This window comes from Tursiops truncatus, chromosome 5 (genome assembly GCF_011762595.2).
Source record: "Tursiops truncatus isolate mTurTru1 chromosome 5, mTurTru1.mat.Y, whole genome shotgun sequence".
In the NCBI taxonomy this organism is placed as follows: Eukaryota; Metazoa; Chordata; class Mammalia; order Artiodactyla; family Delphinidae; genus Tursiops; species Tursiops truncatus.
The window spans coordinates 51976427-51996516 of NC_047038.1; the positions used below are offsets into that span (position 1 = coordinate 51976427).

A 20090-nucleotide genomic window follows, 5' to 3' on the forward strand; every position below is an offset into this window, starting at 1 on the left:
AATGAAATTTTGGTGCAGGGAAGGACTTTAGAATTCATCTAGCCCGGGATAACATTTTCTAGTAACTGATTGGCTGCTTGGAGTGCTATAACTGATTAGTGATGGCTGTCATAGGCACAAGAATGGGGAGTAACAGTACCAGTGCCATGCCCCATTAAAGAATTTACAGGTAGGAACACTTAAGTCCAGAACTTGGGCCCAAACAGGTTAAATGGCTCACTTACATAGAATGTAAGCTCCAAGAGAGCATGCACTTTACTTCATTCATTATTCCATCCTCAGAGCCAGAATAGTGGCCAACACTTGATAGAGACTCCATAAATATTTAGGGAGTGAATGAATGAATGGATGAATGATCAAATGAACATAGTTGTGGCCAAGTCAGAATTTGAACCTGTCTTTCACCCAACACGTTCCATAATTTTATAATGTGCCCCATGCTGCCCAAGCCAAAAATTAAGTCTCTCTTTTTTCAGGTCCTTCCCCCAGATCCATTTCTTTGGCTAATCTTGAATGAGGAAGTTAGGTAGGGAAAAGGCATCATTATGACGTAAACACAAAATGCCAGGAAAACAGTTCAGGTTTGGAACCTACCCCCTTGGTCATTTTGCTTGTTTTATTTCCTCAGATTCTAGAGCAAAAAGAGACATTAGATATAACGTGGTGCAAACTCCTTCATTTGGCGACAAGAAAGGGGTTAGTGTCTTGTTGAAGGTTGTATGACTCAAACCTGGTCTGCCACTGCAAAACAATGAGCTTTTTATTAGACCACATCACGTCTCACAAGTCCTCACAGAGAGAGCTAGGACTGGTGTTCAGCTGGCATGCCCCTGAGCGGCTGTACTAGTTGTTAAAGTACTGAAACACGTCAGTGTATTGGTTAGATGACTGGTGTTGCCTTGAACCTCCAAAGCCCCCACCCACTACCCACCCACCCTGGCTTCTCCTTCAGAGTAGAACCTGGCTCAGCAAGGATCTCCAGCACCACCCTGTTTCAGCACCAGGGCCAGCGCCCGGGGGAGCTTGACTGGGGCCCCCAGCCCATACTGTTTGTTAAGTATTTTGAGTATCATCCTAAGTGGAGTGGCTGGGGGGCTTACACAGCCCATTCTCCAGTTCAGCATAGTGATCAGAGCCCCGACAGGACACCTGCTCTGGGGAAGGGCCCGTTTCTACATAACAAAGCCCTATTCAGGATGAGCTTCAAATACATCACAATGATGCAGCTGAGACCCTCAGTCCCTTAGTGGGGAAGTTAGAGATAGTCTTGAGGCAAGGAATAACTGTGGCTAAAAGTTTGTAAGGGGAACCTGGAGGAAAAGAAGCTAAGATATTCCCACCCAGAGAAGTAAAGTTAGAATGTCGATAACTCAATCTGCTTTCCAAATGCAGGATACTAAACAGGCAGCAGCGATCAGGAGTTTTATTTTCCTCAAAGCCAAAGCCTGAGAGCAAAAACTCTACCTTCTAGCAAGTATGATTTAGGTCAGAACTACCACCCCAAAGGATACTAGGCAGTGAAGTGAGTGCCTAAGGAAGTCTGTAACATACTCAATACTAGGAGTCTTAAGAGTAAATAAATTCCACTCCCAGTAATTTATCCTCCAAAAATATTTATTTGTGTGTACAAAGATACATGTACAAGGATGCTTGGAGAAACCTTGTTAATGGTAAAAGACTAGAAATGACCTGCACGACCATCAGCAGGGGACAGGGTAAATCAATTATGGAGTGTCAGGCAACGCAACGCTAAGGAGCTATTGAAAAGAATGGGGTCGTGTAGCAAGTACTGACATAGAAAAATTTCTGCCGTATTGTTAATGAGCGCAGGGCCGAGTCTATAGTATCCTCCAACGTGTGTATGAAGAGAAGGGGTTATCAATCTAATGCTTATATGGGCAGAGAACATTTCTGGAAGCAGACACAGAAACTAGTGTTACTGAGTTTGCTTCTAGAAATAGGACCAAAAGAATAGGGTGGGTGGGAATTTACTCTTCCCCCAAACCCTTTTATGCTCTCTGAACTTTCCACCAGGTACCTGTATTACTTTTTTGGCTACAAGGGAAGAGAACAACATCTCTGAGCATTTCCATGCAAGTGGGAGGAGCCAGCCTCATGCAGAGGTCTCCCCGCGCTGGGCGCTGTGGTGGTTCAATCCACTTCAAAGAGGCAAAGTCCAGTGGGTGAGGAAAACAGGGTGACCCATGTCAGTGAAAATTCGACTTATAAAAAAGTGTATTCCTTCTAATTTAGAACCTGGGTTAGGACTGTATTAGCATATTTCAGAGAGGTGGCTTAACAAAGGTGAAAGAATAGAGAACTGGGACTCCATTAACAAATTCCCTGAGCCTCAGCGTTCCCCTCTGTAAGGAGAGAATGAGAATACTGTCCTTCCCTGGGGCTACTAAGGGTTAAATGAGACATTCAGCATCGGAAAAGTGGTTCAGAAATCATGAAGGGCAATGCAGATGCTAGGTACTCATTAGCACTATTACTGAAAAATCCAGTCTACAGTGATTAACTGGGGGAAAGAAAGAACTGTGTCTTTTTTTTCCAGAAGTATCAAATATGTAGTTCTTATAGTTACAGAAAGTATTATCATGTCATTAACTTGAATTGTCTCACTGAATAAGCTGATATTTTCACAGAGACATGTAAAGTCTGTCTCCAAAATGTGACTCAGTCTATGATTTTGTTGTAAAGGAATTTTGTTATAAGAAATTCCACTTCCAATCTATTGGACCTGAAAATGAGAATGAATTGTTAGTGAAAAGAGAGTGGAGAAGAAGGAAACTTCCAGGTTCCCCAGTTTCTGACTTAAGAGGGAAGGTCAGAAAAATGTTCATATAGGTAGAATTAGGACAGAATGCTTACTGCACCTGACCCCGGCATTTAAGAACCTCCAAAGTGCGGGCCCAACCTGCCTTCCCAGTCTTATTTCCTGAATTGCCTATCTCACACTTGAGACTCTACCTGAACAAATAATAGCTCCAGGGCTGCTACTCCACGCTTCACCTGTGGCAGACATTGGTAATCAATCCACATGACACCCTTTCTCACTAAGCACAGGCTCGGCCTCAGAATCCCTCTCAGCACTGTGCTCTAGGTAGCCACTCCCATCGCTCTGAGCTGGCGTGCAAGATGAAACTCATTTGCCATCCCTCACACCAAGGCATGTAGGCTCGTCCCCACTCCCCCATCAGTCTGCGTTGCCTCCTCTTTTTTTCCCTTCTGCCTGGATGCCTTTCTTTTATTCCTTTTCTGACAGTGAAAACTCTACTCATCCTTCAAGTTTCTGTTCAAACGGCACTTCCTCTGTGAAGAACCCTAGCAAAGGGCCTAACACGTAGACTGCTCGGTAACTTTTTTCAGTGAATAAGGGACTTAAATAAGTGAATAGCTGCATGATGTCATCTGGCAGTATAGCTTAATGGTTAAGCATGGTGTTTGGGAACCAAACGACCTGGGTTCAAGTCCTAGCTCCATTATTAGCTGTGTGACCTTAGACAAATTACTCTACCTCTCTGAGTCAGTTTCCTCCTCTGTAAGTAACGACAGTAGAGCACTGGGCGGATTAAATTAGATACTCGCACAAAGCACTTAGCGCAGTTCCTGGCACATAGCGAGTGCTCAGTAAGGGAAAGTAGCTGTTACGATTGGTAGCTGTGTTTACTTCCTGTAAAACCACCTTAAAGAGAGGGACCGTGTCTGCATCTTTGAGCCTCCAGACTTAGTAAAGAAATTGGTACGTGATAGGTGTTCCATCAATCTTTATTGAATTGAACATGATACACATCCTAAGGGGGTGATGGGCACCAACAGAGAACAAGGGGAGGCTGGAGGGTAGAAAGTTAATTTCTGATGTGGGAATCAATAGAAAAGAAAAGTGCTTTGGGGGAAGGAGGGAAAATTTGAGCTGGCTACTGAAATATGAGTATGATTTTGCCAGGAAGACATGAAAGACGGCACTGGGGGTGGGGGAGTGTTGGGGGGCAGCCAGGGAAGGCAGCTGCCTGTAAAAGAAGCTTCTTTAGCCGAGGTATAGGGGTGGGAGAGGACAGACTCAAACTAGAGGGCACGTGCAGGGTGCAGGTGAGCTCATGTGTGGTTGCAAAGGAGAATCACTGCAGCTTTTTTTTTTTTTTTTTTTTTCACTGCAGCTTTAACCAGCTCAGCCCAAATGGGCTCCACCGGGGAAGCCTCAGAGTGTGCTGGCCCTAGGGGAGGCTCGGGGCTGCCGCCCAGCCCCACATGCTCCCTACGTAGCCGTGTGAGGGTGCTGTCACAGTGTGATGGTCACACATCAGCTAAGAGAGAAAGGGTCCTTGCCCCTTGGCTGACAGCATTCATCACTCAATCAACAGTCACCGCGAGCCTGCTGTGTGCAGGGCGTCGCACTGGAACCAGACAAAGCGGGACTTATGGAGCCTGTGTTCTAGTATGGAGACACTCAACAGGCAAATAAGCCATTACATATATTTAATTACAAGGTCCAGCGGTGCCAAGGCTGTGAAGGAAATAAAAGGTGGATATCGATGGGACGGGAGTAGCAGGGGTGGGGCTGCCGCCTTAGATAAGGTGGTCAAGGAAGCTGTCCCGGATGAGATGACATTTGTGTAGAGGTAGGAATGAGATAAGAAAGCAAGCCATGTAGTGATCCGGGGGAGCAGCATCTTAGGCGGAGGGGACAGTAATGCAGATGTCCGAAAATGGGAGCGAACTTGGTACATCAAGGGAGAAGCAAGCAGGTCTGCGTGGCTGGGACAGGTGGGCAAGGGTGAGCGTGGCAGGAGATGAGGCCAGCAAGGGGACAGGGACAGATTCCACAGGCCACGCTAGGGGACATGGCTGACTTTTCCTGGTGTGATGGGAGGAGCCGCCTGCAGGGGGTGCGGTGAGCTGCTTCCACCGGCTGCCGTGTGAGGAACCAGGGCAAGTGGGGAGGCCATTTGCAGCCTACGGACGGAGTCCAGACAGGGACAATGGTGGCTTAGACTAGGATGACAGCAAACACTGGTGAGAAGCAACTGAATATGCAGTGACGGGCCGAAGATAGAGGCAGCAGGGCTAGCTGACCTGTCAAAATAGGACGTCAAGTCCAGGTGCGCCCCTAGAGCTACCGGCCTGTGTGGTTGATTTCTTTCTCTGGGTGAGTCAGGCACACGTGTGGCTGGTGAGGGGCAGCAGCTGATGGCCGGTGCCCTCCCCCAAGGGAATGGACAATAAGTGGCCTCAGGCAGGGTGGACCTAGCCGCCAATGGCCCACACGCCCAGGATGCAGCAGGAACAGGTGCATCAGAAGGGCACGTGGCCGAGCCTTGGCACACACGTGTCCTGAAAGGCTGCCGGCTTCTGATCTGGGGTAGGTTTACTCAGCGGGGCGGGACAGAAGCCGGCTGCACCTCCACCGACAATCAGCCCACCGGCCCGGCCTGGCACAGTCCCAGCCCAGGAGGTAAGCTGCAGAGTGTCTGGGCGCGCACAGCTCAGGCCCTGGGAGCCGAAGCTAAGGCTTTGATGGAGGGGCACTGCAACCACACTCACGGAACATCGGTGCGTGGGGACTGGGCTCTCTCTTTATAAAGAAAAAAAGAAAAGGCAAGCGAGTCGGGGGGTACTTAGTTCAGACGCAGACCTCCTGTATGACATCAGGCACCTGACACAGAAAACGTCTCCCTCCACCCCACACCAGGGCTGGCTGCAGACTGTGACAAGGCCAGGCCTGAAAGCTCCCCCGTGGTGCCCTGATGCCACCTTGTTGTTCCCACTAGACTCTTGTTCTTCAAGAGCCGAAAAAAGAAGCCCCTGCTGGGAACAAGCCAGAGGCCTGGCCCCCTTCCATCGCGCAGACAATAACAAGAACAAAGGTCGTGGACACTTTGACAGGGCTGCTGCAGACACTCTTTTGATTTGTCTTTTTAAGAGAGGGAGAGGAAGTGCTCGCCTTTTCTTAGCCATACAAACAGTTGGTTTTGAGGGTGGAGGAAGCTCCCCACACCTATTTCCAGTGACTTTGACTCTTAGAAAAGGTTTTCCTCTGCGTTATGAGACTGGTTCTCACCCCAAAAGTAATGGTCTGAAGGAGGCTGGGAGAAAAAAATCCCTCTGTGCTGTTCCTGAGCCCTGTGACTAGGGGAAGGAACAACAAAAGAAAAGAAAAGCCGTTTCACAGTTTAAGGGTACGTTCAGGAGCCCTAAGTACTCAACCGGTTCGTAAATGACTTCATTTGAAAACTTCCAGCTTGCGATTCCGTCATTCTTCAATGAGAAATATGTGATTTGCCAAACATGAAATGGAATCATTAAGCCCTGACAAAATCAATCGGAGGCAAAGCAAAACTGTGGCTGCGTGTGCCCCATGCTTCCTTCTCCTTAACGAATCAGATACCCCTGTGGAAGGGATTCCAGACGAATACTAGCATAGGGTTCTGCCTGGAAGAGGGAGGCACACGGATCATCAAAACGCACGCAGCTCGACGATTTCAGAGGCTTAACTGCCCACCCCACCCTACCCCCAATGTGCAGACACACACACAGAAAGGGAATTTGTCTTCTTCTTCTAGATATTTCTGTATTTAAAGCACTGCACAAACATAAGCCAGACACAGAAGAGGGCTACTAAGATAAAATGTAGGATGAAATTGTCTGGAACTACGCACACACAAAAATGCACGTAAAAACCAGGGTAAGCTGAATAAGGTCTGCAGTCTAGTTAAGAGTATTAGATCAACGTCAGTTTCCTGGTTTTGACATTGTACTGTAGTTATGGAAGATGTCACAATTAGGGGGAGCTGGGGGAAGGATACAGGGGACTCTCTCCCATTTTTACAACTTCTTACAAATCTCTAATTATTTCAAAATAAAGAGGTTTTGTTCTGTTTTGCTTTGTTTTTAATGCCAACTGTGTTGGCTCTACAGCAAGTGGGCTCTGGCCCTTTCGGTTTTCATTATATGCAGGGGTGTTTGGGGGTAGCCCCAGGAAATACTCACTGCCAGTGTTCTCACTGTGTCCTGAAGTCACCTTGCTCCAAACCATTCCTCTTGGAGACTAAGAGGTGTCAGGCACGTCCCTGGGTCTGCTGTCACAGGCCTGTGGATCTCCTCCACCCACCAAGCCTGCCTGGGGGTCCAGCCTCTGCAACTCAAAGTCCCACCAGCTCTATCCCTGCTCTAGAGGTTCTCAAGCTTTAAGGTGCATCAGAGTCACGGGAATGTATTTAAAATGTGGATTCTAGGGCCCTTCGCCTCACAGATCCTGGCTTAGCAGGAAATAGATGAGGACCAGAAATCTGCATTTGCAACAAGAGCCCTGGTGATTGTGTTGCAGGCGGTCTTAGGCTCCCACTTTAGGAAACACTGCCCGACTCCAGGCGGGTGCCTGGGAGCATGGCTGCATAAGCTTCCCATTGCAGGATATGGAGAGGAGCTGGCAGGCGCTCAGCTTCCATAGAGCAAGGTGCCCGTGCAACAATGGAGAGAACTTCAGCCCCTTCTTCTAAATGCAAGCAGCCTGAGAGCTCAAACCCCAGTGCTTCAAAGAGGCCTCCTCTATTGATCCTTCAGTGGCTGTGACCCTGTGACATTTAGGATAAAATACAGAGTTTGCATTCTAGCATCACTATGGCTACTAATTTTTACTGAGTGCTGATTACTGTGCTGAGCACATTTCATTGAATTCTCACAATACTGCCCTGAGGGAATTGTTATTTATTACCCCCATTTTACAGATGAGAAAACTGAGACTTTGCAAGTTACACTGGCAGAAAGCGGCAGAGCCAGGAGTTGAACCTGGGTAGGCTTGGCTGAAAAGCCAACGCTGCACAAAAACTGACACATGTGGGATTTTTGAGGGAGACGGGGAGGAAGATTCTCCTCATCCTCATTTCAGTGGCACTAAAGCTCCTCTCCAACGTAAAGCAGATACAAGCCTCTCAAGGCACCCCTTCCATGGCTCTTTGTCCCTCTCTCAACTCCCTGTTCAATCCTATTCTCTGCTCCTCTGTCTCTTCTCAACACCTTTTCACTTTTCCTCTTTTGTCCCCAAAGTCCAAAATTACAGATTCCATTTGCTTTGTCCCCCACCACTAATACAAGAATTTTCCCCTGCCCTCCTCTTATGAGCCAAGCTGTCTGGAAAAAAAATGAGAATTAGGTTCCTAGCAAGGCAAACGACCTACCATTCTCGAGAGGACACTGGGGAATCTTGTTTGCTCGAAGGTTCCAAATATAACCCATGTTCCACTCAAGGCACACCTGATGATCTTTGAAAGGGCGTTCAAAAGGTGGGATGGTCTTCAGCAGGGTATAATTCTTCGCTACAGCATGTAGCAAGTTTTCCTCCCATTTAACATTCAAGTCTCCACCGCTATATCGGTGAGTAATCCAGGCGCGTAGTATCACCACAGATACCGAAATGGAGTGTCTGATGAAATAATCATCTCTATAAACCATGATGCTTGGAAATTTCACATGTACTATTTGTGTCCTGCTGGTGTGAAGATGTTTCTCATTCTTCCACCGTTTTTTGTACACGGGAATGCTACTTCTGAACTCAGATGAAACCACTGCTTCCAAATTGACAACGCAAGGCTGAGAGCATAAATACTCCACCGAGACTTCAGAAACGTTGCGAACATTTCCTTCAAAGACAGTGAAATAAATAAAGTCTTCGTAAGCCACGCTCTGCTCAGCTCTGGGTATCACCGACGTCGTCAGGGAAGTCTGCCTACCCAAAGATGGTACAAAATTCTGAAAAGAAAAAAAAAGATACAGAAAGCTTAAAAATGATCATATTAACAGATACGTGAATCATTGTTTTCCTGGAAGAAAAAAATATCCATTTACATAATGCAATGAAAGTGGAAGATAAAAGATGTCGAAAGCACTACCGAATAATGGGAGAAAAACCAACACACACACAAATGAAGATTAGGCCACATTAAACTCTCTCTCCAGACTCAGTAGCATCTGCTCATCAAGATGGGACTTTCAAATCTACGTGGCAAACATTCCAGAGTTGGTTTCCAAATGATGGAGCTAGTTCACGACAAATCCAGGAGCAGTGAACGTGCCTTAAAGTGAAAAAGAGGCAATCCAGCTCCAGACATTTCCAAACTATTGTCCTGACTTCAAATGGTGGTCAAATGCACCCAAATCAAAGGAGGGGAGAAGAGTTCAAAGTGCACCGGAGAGAACACATATCAGGGATGCCAGCTGGGGCGCTTTTTCTCCATAAGTTCTGAGCTAGGACAAGCATGCATGATGAATGGGCCAGCAAGAGGTTTCTATTGCTCCAAATCACACACAGGCAGGCTTGGACCACAAACTGTGTTGTCTGATTCTTTCACCATGGATGGCGCCACAGGTGCCAAGAGAGATTTCAGCTGCAGGTTTATTTATGTAGTTCTTCATTTTTTAATTTTTATTTTATATTGAAGTATAGTTGATTTACAATGTTGTGTTAGTTATCTAGCTCTTTAGATGATGAAGCCCTCTCAGTGTGGACTTCCCTTCCAGAAGAAATCTGGAAAGTTTGGTCCTGAAATTAAGGCAATGTTTTGATCATGAGGCACGGATGGATGGATGCTAAGAGCTGTTCTAAATGTGACTTTGAGATTTAGACATCCATAACACAATAGTAAAAAGGTTACTTTGGACCAATTTACACCCATTAGAATGGCTACTATTTTTTTAAAAAAAGAAAACCACAAGTGTTAGAGAGGATGCAGAGAAATTTGGAACCCTTGTGTATCGCTGCTGGGAATGTAAAATGGTGCAGCCACTGTGGAAGGCAGTACTGCAGTTCCTAAAAAATTAAGCACAGAATTGTCATATGACCCAGCAATTCCACTTCTGGGTCTATATCTAAGTTGAAAGCAGGGCTTGGAAGAGATATGTTCATAGACTTACACCAGGTTCACAGCAGCATTATTCATTATAGTTAAAAGGTGGAGGGCTTCCCTGGTGGCGCAGTGGTCGAGAGTCCGCCTGCCAATGCAGGGGACACGGGTTCGTGCCCCGGTCCGGGAAGATCCCACATGCCGCGGAGCGGCTGGGCCCGTGAGCCATGGCCGCTGAGCCTGCGCGTCCGGAGCCTGTGCTCCGCAACGGGAGAGGCCACAACAGTGAGAGGCCCGCGTACCCCCCCCCCAAAAAAAATGGCTAAAGTGGTAAATGTTATGCTATGAATTTTTTAACCACAAGTTTAAAGAAAAAGGTCACTGTGGTCTTCTCCAAAGAAGGAAGAAATAGGGACCTCTTTCTTCAATTCTGGCTTAGGGCTGTAGGAGGGGCAAAGGTGAGTAAAATGCGAAGTCTGGAATCAGAGAATCATGTTTACAAAGAGCAGACACTTGGCAGAACATGGCCTGCACTCCAGTCAAACTAAATGCAAACCCTAAGGGAACACAGCACCAAATGACAGTAATTCTGACGGGGGCTCTGGGAAAGGCTTTATGGAGGAAATGGCATTTCAATTGGGCTTCGATGGATGAAGAGAAGTTCTTTAGGTAGAGAGGCAAAGGGAGGACACTGCAAGTGGTGTGAACAGCTTAAGTAGAGACATGAAAGGAGGGACAGGCGGCTGTCCTGGGGGTCTAGCAAGCAGCCAGGTTTGGCCAGAGGACAGAAGGTTTGTAAATAAAGACACAAAAGGACATGGGAATATGAGGGTCACAAGCCCTTGGTGATAAGCCAGCCCACCCCGGTTTTCAGACAAGGACATGGCAACCCCAAGGGGATGTTCTCCGACATCCCGCAGCTGCGGGCTTAGCAGAGGCCGGCCCAGAAGCCTGGCTCCTTTTCCTCATGCCCACTCCGACATTCTCCACCCCACAGCACACACCATGAAACCAAAGATTTGCCGTTCCATGGCTGCCTGGGAACTCCAGGCTGATTCTGCTTTCATATGAAGAGAGATACAGCCAGCATTTGTCCACAAGCGATGGTTTACTCATTTGGCCAGATGTGCCGAGACGTGGCCGCCTCCTTAAGATTCAAATCGAGCTATTAAGCCCATAGCAGCGTTTGGCCGAAGCCAGAGACTGCTGGTGCTGATGGGAGCTGGACCAGAGTGGTGCCCATGGGTGACCTGCGCGCCTCAGTCCAAAAGCCCCCAAGGCTTCCCTTTCTCAGCTCCCCGGAAGGAGACATTTGCTTATTTAGTGAGACAATAGGGAACAGGGTCCAGGATATGCTGTGGTATATTAAATATCACATTGTGTCCCTTCTCAAAGAATGACTTAAAACCTCTTCCTTGTTCTTTTCATGTATACCTTAATACCCCACCCAGGTCCCGTTCTCCCACTTCAATTTTTTTTAATCACATTTTTATTGCTGATGCTAGGAACTCCAGTGAAAACCTCTTTCAAACAGAGCTGTCTGGTTTCCTTAAATTTCATTGGAAAGTGCAGTTAATTCATTTACATCTTATTGCTAAAAATGCCCCAGCCCACTTTTCCACGTTAATAAGCACAGCATCATGCTAAATATAGTTTCACTTTTGCTTGGTGACCCACAGATTTCCAGACCCCAGGCTCATCATTGTGGAGATGGGTGGTGACAGACGAGAATGAAGAAGGTATGGGACACCTGACAGTGTAGTCTCTCTAGCACCTTCTCTTGAAATTCTGTTTTTAAGGAAATCTCCATATACTCATATGAAGATCATTTTGTTTTCACTGGCTTCAGAGTCTCAAGTAAAAGTGAATTCCAGGTTGACGGGTCCTAGATGTATGCTATCCGATATGGTGGCCACAGGTCATACTAAGCACTTAACCCGAGATGTGCTGTAAGTGTAAAAGATACAATGGATTTCAAAGACTGAACACAAAAAAGGATAAAAAAATCTCATTAATAATTTTTATACTGATTACATGTTGAAATGATAAGATTAAGATACAGTGAGTTCAATAAAATGCATTACTAAAATTAATTTTACCTGTTTCTGTTTACTTGTTTAGGGAGGCTACTAGAAAATGTGAAATTACATATGTGGCTCGAATTCGTGGCTCACATATTTCTATCCAATGGTGCTATTCTAGATCTGAGGTCAGAGACTTTTCCTGTAAAAAAGGGCCAGATGGTAATTATTTGGGGTTTTTCAGCTGCTGATGTCCATCTAGTGTGGTATCAAGAAAGCAGACATTGACAACACACAAGCCAGTGAGCATGGCTGTGGTCCAGTGCAACCTTGTTTACAGAAAAATGTAGCTGGCCGGATTGGCCCGGGGGCCATGGTTTGCAGATCACTGTTATAGACTATCGAGCTTTTATTCTAGATAGAGTTTTTGTATCATTAGATATTAGTTATTTTGTCATTTTTATGAAGATGTGTTCTCGTCATTATTTTGAATTATAGCCATTTGGAAAGATGACGAGATCATATAATAATCAGCTGAATTAGAAGACCACTTAAAGTGCTACAGTTTTAAAGAACACGGAGTGACAAAAGATATACTTTTTAAAGGAATGATCACATAGAAGAAATAAGATGAATAACCCAATCAGGCATCATTTCCTATACATGTGGTTGATGGGGCTTGATTTGCTATTTTGCCAAGGGTCCCTCATGGGTATGTTGACACCTTGCTAATGTTTCTTTCAATAAAGATCTAAGTAGGATGAGAAGTTGGAGCTAGGCTAGGAAAAGAGGTCGAATTTCATGGTCTGACGGGTCTTCCCTGGCGGTCCAGTGGTTAAGACTCCACGCTTCCACTGCAGGGAGCACAGATTCCATCCCTGGTGGGGGAACTAAGATCCTGCAAGCCACTTGGTGCAGCCAAAAAACAACAACAACAACGAGAATTTCATGGACTGAAATAGATGTTTAAAGAAGTGAGAGAAACATTAGTGACAGCTGGGGAACAAGAGAAGAGCAACTTCAGGGATAGGGCGATGTTCTTAATATGATGGGGGTATGCCAGCCCCAAAGAGGACCTCAGAGTTACTGTATGTGATTTGAGGAGCATGGTCTAAATCCCTCAGGAAGGTTTTGCAATCTTCCTTCTCGTGGGCACCTATGTAACATAGGAAGCTGGCATCTCGTGGGTTGGAGCAGACCCAGCGGGCAGCTGCTACGCCATGAGTCGTGGCTACCTCTGTTATGTACAAAACCAACACCGATTAGAGACACATCACATTCTAAATATTGATTAAGCTGAAGCTGATTTCCTGGCTCAAGTTATGTGTGTGTTATGAGCTATTTCCTGTCAGGAAAATAAGGCAATTAACTTGAAGAGTTTCAGCTACGGGCATGACACGTGTCCAACCTTCATAGGTATTTTCACATGCCAGGTTGCATTAACATAAGCTAAACATCACCCAAACGTTCCTTTGTTTAGAAATTATAAAGTCAGAGTCCATGTCTTGTTCATTGTTACGTCCCCGGCTTGTAAGATAGAGCTCGGCACATCGTAGAGTTTGGCTAAGGGTTTTTTGCTGAAATAAGTACCAGGCGTGGGCATTTCTGCCAGGTGCCTCGGTGGCCCAACTCAGATCAACTGTCCCACAGCGCTGGGGGCACCTGCATATAAACCAAAGCACTCGATCCAATCTTGAGTCGCCACCAAACTTTCCTGACATTCACAAGTCCTTTGGGGCGGGTGGGGGGATGGGGGTTGGCACTCCTCTGTTTTTCATCCAGCCTCATTAATCTCCTTCCAAAGAACATTTTACTGGGCCCCTGGGGGTCAGAGTCGACCCGGGGGGACTGTGAGGTCAGAGAAGGTGGCACTCGCACCCACCTTGTCCCTTTAGGGTGGACTTCTCCCTTTCAGGCAACTGCCCTACATTCTAGAACTTTTCCATTTCCCCACACCAAAAAATATAAATTAAAACTTTTAAATTTCCTGCCCCTCCACCCCCTGTTGGACTCGTGCTCATCTGGCGAGTTCACCCGTGTTAATGTGATAATGAAAAACACGGTGGTAATGTCACATATGTGCGTTTCCAGGCCAGCCTGGTGGAGATAATGCCTTAAAAACAAAGGCCAGATGTACTGCAGCTGTAAGCGAGCTAGTTGCGGTGTAAAGGGCACCTCTGTGCCCCTCCAATTATGCCATTTAGGCAACCACATAGATGTTTCACCTCGGAAGCTGCTGATCTGCTCCGCACACAATGGAGCTGGGCTCTGAAAGATGCCTGAGCCCTCAAACATCTGTTTATACCCGAATGAAGCCCTAATCAAAGTCAAATTTGACAACATCCCACACAGTCACAAAACATAGAGTCCTTCGTCTTTGTGTAATTGTGTATATTTTGTCATTTTTTTAAAAAAAAGACAGAGATGGGTCATTTCATGTGTGTTCCTGATACAAGACCCCAAATTGGAACTCTAAATGCATTCCGTTCAGCCTGGGAATCAAGAAACAGATGAACTTAATGTATCTTCTGGATGGAAAAAATAATCTATCAAAACCACCTGAACTTTTTTTTAGGATGAGTCCATCTCATTCCTTTAAAAATCAGTAAGAGGAAACGCTCTTCAAATAACCTTCCCTTGTTCCAAAGACATGAGAAAACTTGGCTCTTTTCTCTATATGATCCACTTATTATTTAAGGAAACAGAGACATTAGAAAATCTTAACTCATGTCACTTGTCTCTCTACGGGAGGTCCATTTACACTTACATGTGCGTGTGGGTATGTCTGATTGCAAACAATAATTGGCTATTTTTCTCATCCTTGTCCATTCTGCCCCACAGTCACCTAAGAAAACCTTGCCTTTTGAGCACCCTCTCTCCGAACCGGATCAAACTTTCCACAGGTCAAAAGGTAATTGTCTTGGCTTAAGACGCCTACGTTTCCGATTTCTGCCAACTAGAAATAAGCAAAAATTCTGTTTATGTCAACAAAGCATGCAATTAAGCAGAATGAGCGATGACATCAATATGGACTTCGAGGTCAAGATGAGCCTTGGGAAACATTTCCCAGCCAACCCGTGTGCCTTCCCAAACCTGAGAGCTGGCTAGAGAAACGCCATTGCAATAATGATCAACACTCCCTGCTGTGTTGGATCCTCTCTCCCTTTTAATACTGTTTGATATGCTATTTCTTGCTGACACAAATTATGAGAGGGTAACCAAGTTTGGTGCCGTTTAATTTCATTGAGTACCTACTATGTGCTAGGCACGGGGACAAACGCAGTAAGTCTTCTCATTCACTTCTAACCTCATCCTCTCACAATGAATTTCATAGAACTTCTCCCCTCTAACCTCACAACAGCTCTCTGAGGGACACAGCATTCCAGTTAACGGCTGAGGAAATGAAATGGATTCAGAGAGGGTGAGTAACTTGCGCAAGATCACCCAGCTACTAAAAAGCAGAACCAAAATTCAAACCCATAGCTGCTGACTCCAAAGCTGGCGATGGTGTGCCTGCTGCCTTCCAGAAACACCCAAAATGATGCCCTCAACTCATCCACTTCTACACCCGTCACCACCTTCTGGTTACAGGTGGGGGAATCTTGGGATTTTGCTCACTCCCGTCTTGAAAGTGTGGGGTGAGGGGCTAAAATCACAACAGATCACCATGCATTACGTCTGGGGAGGGTAGATGTTATCTTACAAACACACACGCTGCACTGAACCGACTCCCCAGCTTGGTTCAGCCCTTCTTCGGGTGAGGCTGGGAGGCAAACGACAAGCCACCAGAGCAGAAGCTCCTCAGCAGTTCCTCACATGCCGCACGCCCTCGTGCCCCCTCCGCTCCTTCCTCCAGGGAATGGGATGAGCCAATAGACAGGGTCACTGAATTCCCTTCAGGCTATTTATGGTCTACTCCAGGCTACCCGACTTCTCCGTGAATTGCCTGGCCTCTTTACGCCTTCTCTTCTACCTGCCCTCCAGCTGCTCCGTTCAGCCAATTGGTGGCTCCCACACTTTTGCCAACAGGCAGCTGGAAAGAAGAGAAGGCAAGAGGCAAACACCGCCAGTTGGGAGATTTTAGGGACTCTGGTTGGAATGAATGTGGAAGCTATTGGCTGATGTGAAGTTAGAGGATGGGTCTCCATAATCATTCTTGCACAAAGTGGATAATTGAAGGTCTCTATACCTCGTTTTGAAGTTCCTAGGTCCTGTGTTACACAAAGCAAGGAGTTAATAAACACTTCTGGAGGGATAACTGATGGTCTGTGGTCGCTTACAGAGAATTCTGTACAAGACTCTGTCACAGCCACTGCCTGCCAATGAGCCCCACATACATCTGTGCCGCTAACGCCCTCTCGTTTCTTTGTCTTCTGGTTGTCTCACAAGTGCAAATGTCCACTCGGAATATTTCAGCTCTACAGCTGACACCAATACCAGCCATTGTGAGATTTGTTTTCTCATTTTAGGAAAAAACTATACTTCGAGACCAGAGTTCCAAAGAGACAGAATTGCCTTCTCCAAGTGCCATTGTCACAAATGGGGCTGGGCAGTCTCAGGCTGTTCTAGCCAAGTCTGGTGGAAGGTAAGAGTTAATGATGGACGAGAATGGCTAGGGGGTCTCTGAGGCAAAGAAAGACCATCATGGACCGCACCAGTCAGCACCCGTAACCTCAGTGGAAGCGGTTTCCGTGACCTTTTGCTTTCAAGGCGCCATCCTCTCTGAGGAGGCTCTCTGCATCTTGACCTTTGGTGACCTCAGAATTTGGGGGGCAGCTGCCGGAACCAGGGATCATCTTTTCAGAAATCTGCTTGGCATCGTTCCGTGACTTATCTTTCAGGCCTCATCACAATTATTCATGCTTTGGCAGTATCCTAGCTACAGTCACAGTACTGTTCTTGGGCTGCTACTGAAGGTTATTCTGTCCCAGCCAATGGAGGAGGAATGTGCTCATCACCTCAGGACCCTGTTCTCCATCAGGGTGGCAGGGGCTTGAAGGCATCTGTCTAGAAGGCCTCTCTCAACCTCCAGCCCTTGCGAACCAGCAAATAGGTAGGGATGACACAAAACAGGAGTCAGTCCCCAAATCACAGACAATTTGTCTTTGTAATACATTCCAAGGCACACTTGGCTATACTCTTGGACACATGTTCATACAAACTCAAGTACTAAACTCTGCCAGCTGCCTCTGGATTATACAAGGGCCCCATCCTTTGCCTCTCCATTGTGATGGCAAATATCTTCTGGCTTTACTTTTGGTTTCTTTTTCCCCCTCTTTAACATCCTGCTTCTACTCTGTGGCCTGGGCTTCCTGCTTTGTATATTTTAGGCTACTTTAGACATGACCTCACATCCTGGTCAATTTCACAGAAGCTGCTAATTTTGAGAACTTTGCTAATGGCCCATACATCTATGCATAAGGGGAACGGGTTACAAGCAGCAAAATCCAGAAGGCAATGAATGGCTAGAACTGGGGCTCTGGAAGGAGATAGACTTGGGTTTCAAACCTGGACTACCTGTGTGGCCTAGTACAACTAACTTAACCTCTCTGAGCCTCAGTTAACTCATCTGAATGGGGATCATACTAGCTCCTACCTCACAAGGTTATTGTTAAGATTAATATTGGATAATGCATATAAATAACCTAGCGCAATGCAAACTATTATTACTACTACTACTATTATTATTTAGGTTTCCAAATTATGGGATAGCTTTCTTCCTCTAGTGTCTACCTATTCCTGAGGTCCTGCTTAGCTATTCTGCTCAACTTCCACCCTCCATCTGTCCACCCCCCTGCCCTGACCAAGCACTTTATCTAGGAAGTATTCCTTGATGTACAAGACACACACTCATGCATTTTTCTCAGTAGTTTATGTTTTTCATGTGTTCATGCAGCTGTTTTACATCTTCCCCAATTTGCAGCTGAATTTCTCCAAGGTCAAGAAGGCTTACCTTTCAGCAGTTTCTCTGGTAGCACATACCTCTCGAGCAAAATCCCTACCAATGGCTAGACCTTTAGAACAAAGGGTGAAGCCCACCTTCCAAGTCACACTTTTGCTTCCCTGGGTTTTGCAAAACTTTCTCATTCAGTTGAAAAATGGTTTTCTTGTTTATTCAAGTTTTTTTTTTTTTAACAGTGGCATATCTGAAGCCCAACTGAAGGAAACACACATACTCAGGAAGCACTGACATTTCCCTCTCCATGGTAGTTCTAAAATCCATCCCTTCCTTGTCTGCCAAGACATTCATCCATGCTCTAGTTATTTTCCACATTACAGTATTTTCTATAATCTCTCTTTTTGGAGCCCTACCTCACCACTTCACTAACTCACCACAGTCTGTCCATAGCATCATTTTTCTCCTCTCTGTGATCTGTTGTCTCAAATCCCCCTTGGTCCATACAGAAATGTTATAAATTTTTTTTAATTTTATTTAGTTTACTTTTGACTGCGTTGGGTCCTCATTGCTGCGCGCAGGCTCTCTCCAGTTGCAGTGAGCGGGAGCTACTTTTCGCTGCGGTGTGCGGGCTTCTCATTGCGGTGGCTTCTCTTGTTGCGGAGCATGGGCTCTAGGCGCGCGGGCTTCAGTAGTTGTGGCACGTGGGCTCTAGAGCGCAGGCTCAGCAGCTGTGGCTCACCGGCCCAGTTGCTCCGCGGCATGTGGGATCCTCCCGGACTAGGGCTCAAATCCGCGTTCCCTGCCTTGGCAGGCGGATTTTTAACCACTGCGCCACCAGGGAAACCCCATACAGCACTTTTATACTTGCTCCATCATCTGTCTTTGCTCCTGTGGACGACTTCGGCCTTTATTGCTCTTGTTTCTCTGATTTCTTGTAACAGTCAAGAAGCAGGCTCTGCTTGCCAGGTCTTGGTATTTCCACATGGAACTTTCCTGACCACTTGTACATTGTTTCAAACACTGCTCTACTACCTCATTTCTGCCTCTGTGGGTAACCAGTGCATTGTGGATGGGAATCATCTGTTTAAACTGCAACCCTGTCATCTGTTATGGCAGTTTTATTTATGAGCCTGTGTGCTGTAACCCTGTGGCATAAATGTTAAATAATAATATCTCCTGGGTGAAAAAAACCATTCATGTTAACTGACAACTTCTTATAAAAATATGAACTAAAGCCAACCACAAAATATGGTACTGGCTTATTTTACAATATGAGGAAAAGCATGGATTGCTCAACAGGTAGATGAAGAGGCAGAATTACAATTTGCATTTTTACATCCTCTTGCTTCAAGAAATGAAACATTCAACAAGTAAAGGGTATCAAAAGAAACTTGGGCTGAGCGGCAACTTTCTTTGGAATCAAATTCTAAATCCTGCCAATGTCTCCTAAGCAGTTTTTTGCCTCCAAGAAGAAAGTCTCCAAATAATGGCAATGCCACATAAATGAAAAGAATTCTGGACAATGACACTACTCAATTTTTTTTCTTTTCTTTTCTTTTTCAGCATTCTGTGAATTTCCTATTACATCAGTTTCATGATTCAGCATTTTCCATTTCATTTATTTACAGTAATATATGGCGAAATAACCCAAGGTTTCTGCAGGATCCTGGAACATAAGGTAGGCTGGACAGAAATGGTGTCACCTCCTGTAAATTTACTGTTGTTTAGGAGAATTCAAAGCAGAAGAGAGCAAGCCGGCAAAGGAATTGGGGAATATTCCCCCACCTTGTTCCGAGGGTCTAAATTACTCTGGTATTTTAAATGAGTTGGTTTTGAAAAACAGATTACTGCCATTTAGTTGATGACTAAAACAAAAGCCAGGAAGTGTGCAAATTGTAAACGGACACGCATGAGCCAAACGTGTTCTCTGAAATGACAATGTTCAAGACGCAGCTAAAGTCCCCACTCTGGCGGTAAGCGTGTTACAAAGAACTAGATTTCTTGCTGGCAGCCGCAACTTGGCTGGAGTGACCATGGAGGAGTTGAAGAGCGCTGGAAATACGAGGTTCATCGCCGGGTGCGTCCTCACAAAACGGTCCGGGCCATGAGGACCGGGTGGAAACTAAGAGGAGGGGCGAGGCGGGTGGCATTCGCAGAGAGAAAGAGGCGAAGTTGGGCAAGGGAAGGAAAGGAACCTCGAGAAGATTGTGAGGGACGCCCAGGACCGGCAGGGAGGGAGCTGGAGAGCCGTGCGCAGCGGGGAGGGAGGAAACGCGGGGTGGCGAGGCTCCCAGGTGGAGTGGGGAACAGGACTGGGTGTCGAGGGGAACC

At 46.1% G+C, this 20090-nt stretch overlaps 1 protein-coding gene across 9 annotated transcripts in view; it reads right to left on the reverse strand.

The window, feature by feature from the left end:
- Positions 1 to 20090, reverse strand: part of SEL1L3 (SEL1L family member 3) — a 97301-nt gene that overhangs the window by 76637 nt on the left and 574 nt on the right. For all 9 annotated transcript variants that reach the window (XR_012331956.1, XR_012331955.1, XR_012331954.1 and 6 more), the window contains exon 2: positions 8178 to 8748. Coding sequence is in view for 6 of the 9 variants with exons in the window: in XM_019928380.3 (XP_019783939.2) it covers positions 8178 to 8748 (571 nt within the window). In the remaining 3 variants the exon portion in view is untranslated. The remainder of the gene's footprint in view (positions 1 to 8177; positions 8749 to 20090) is intronic.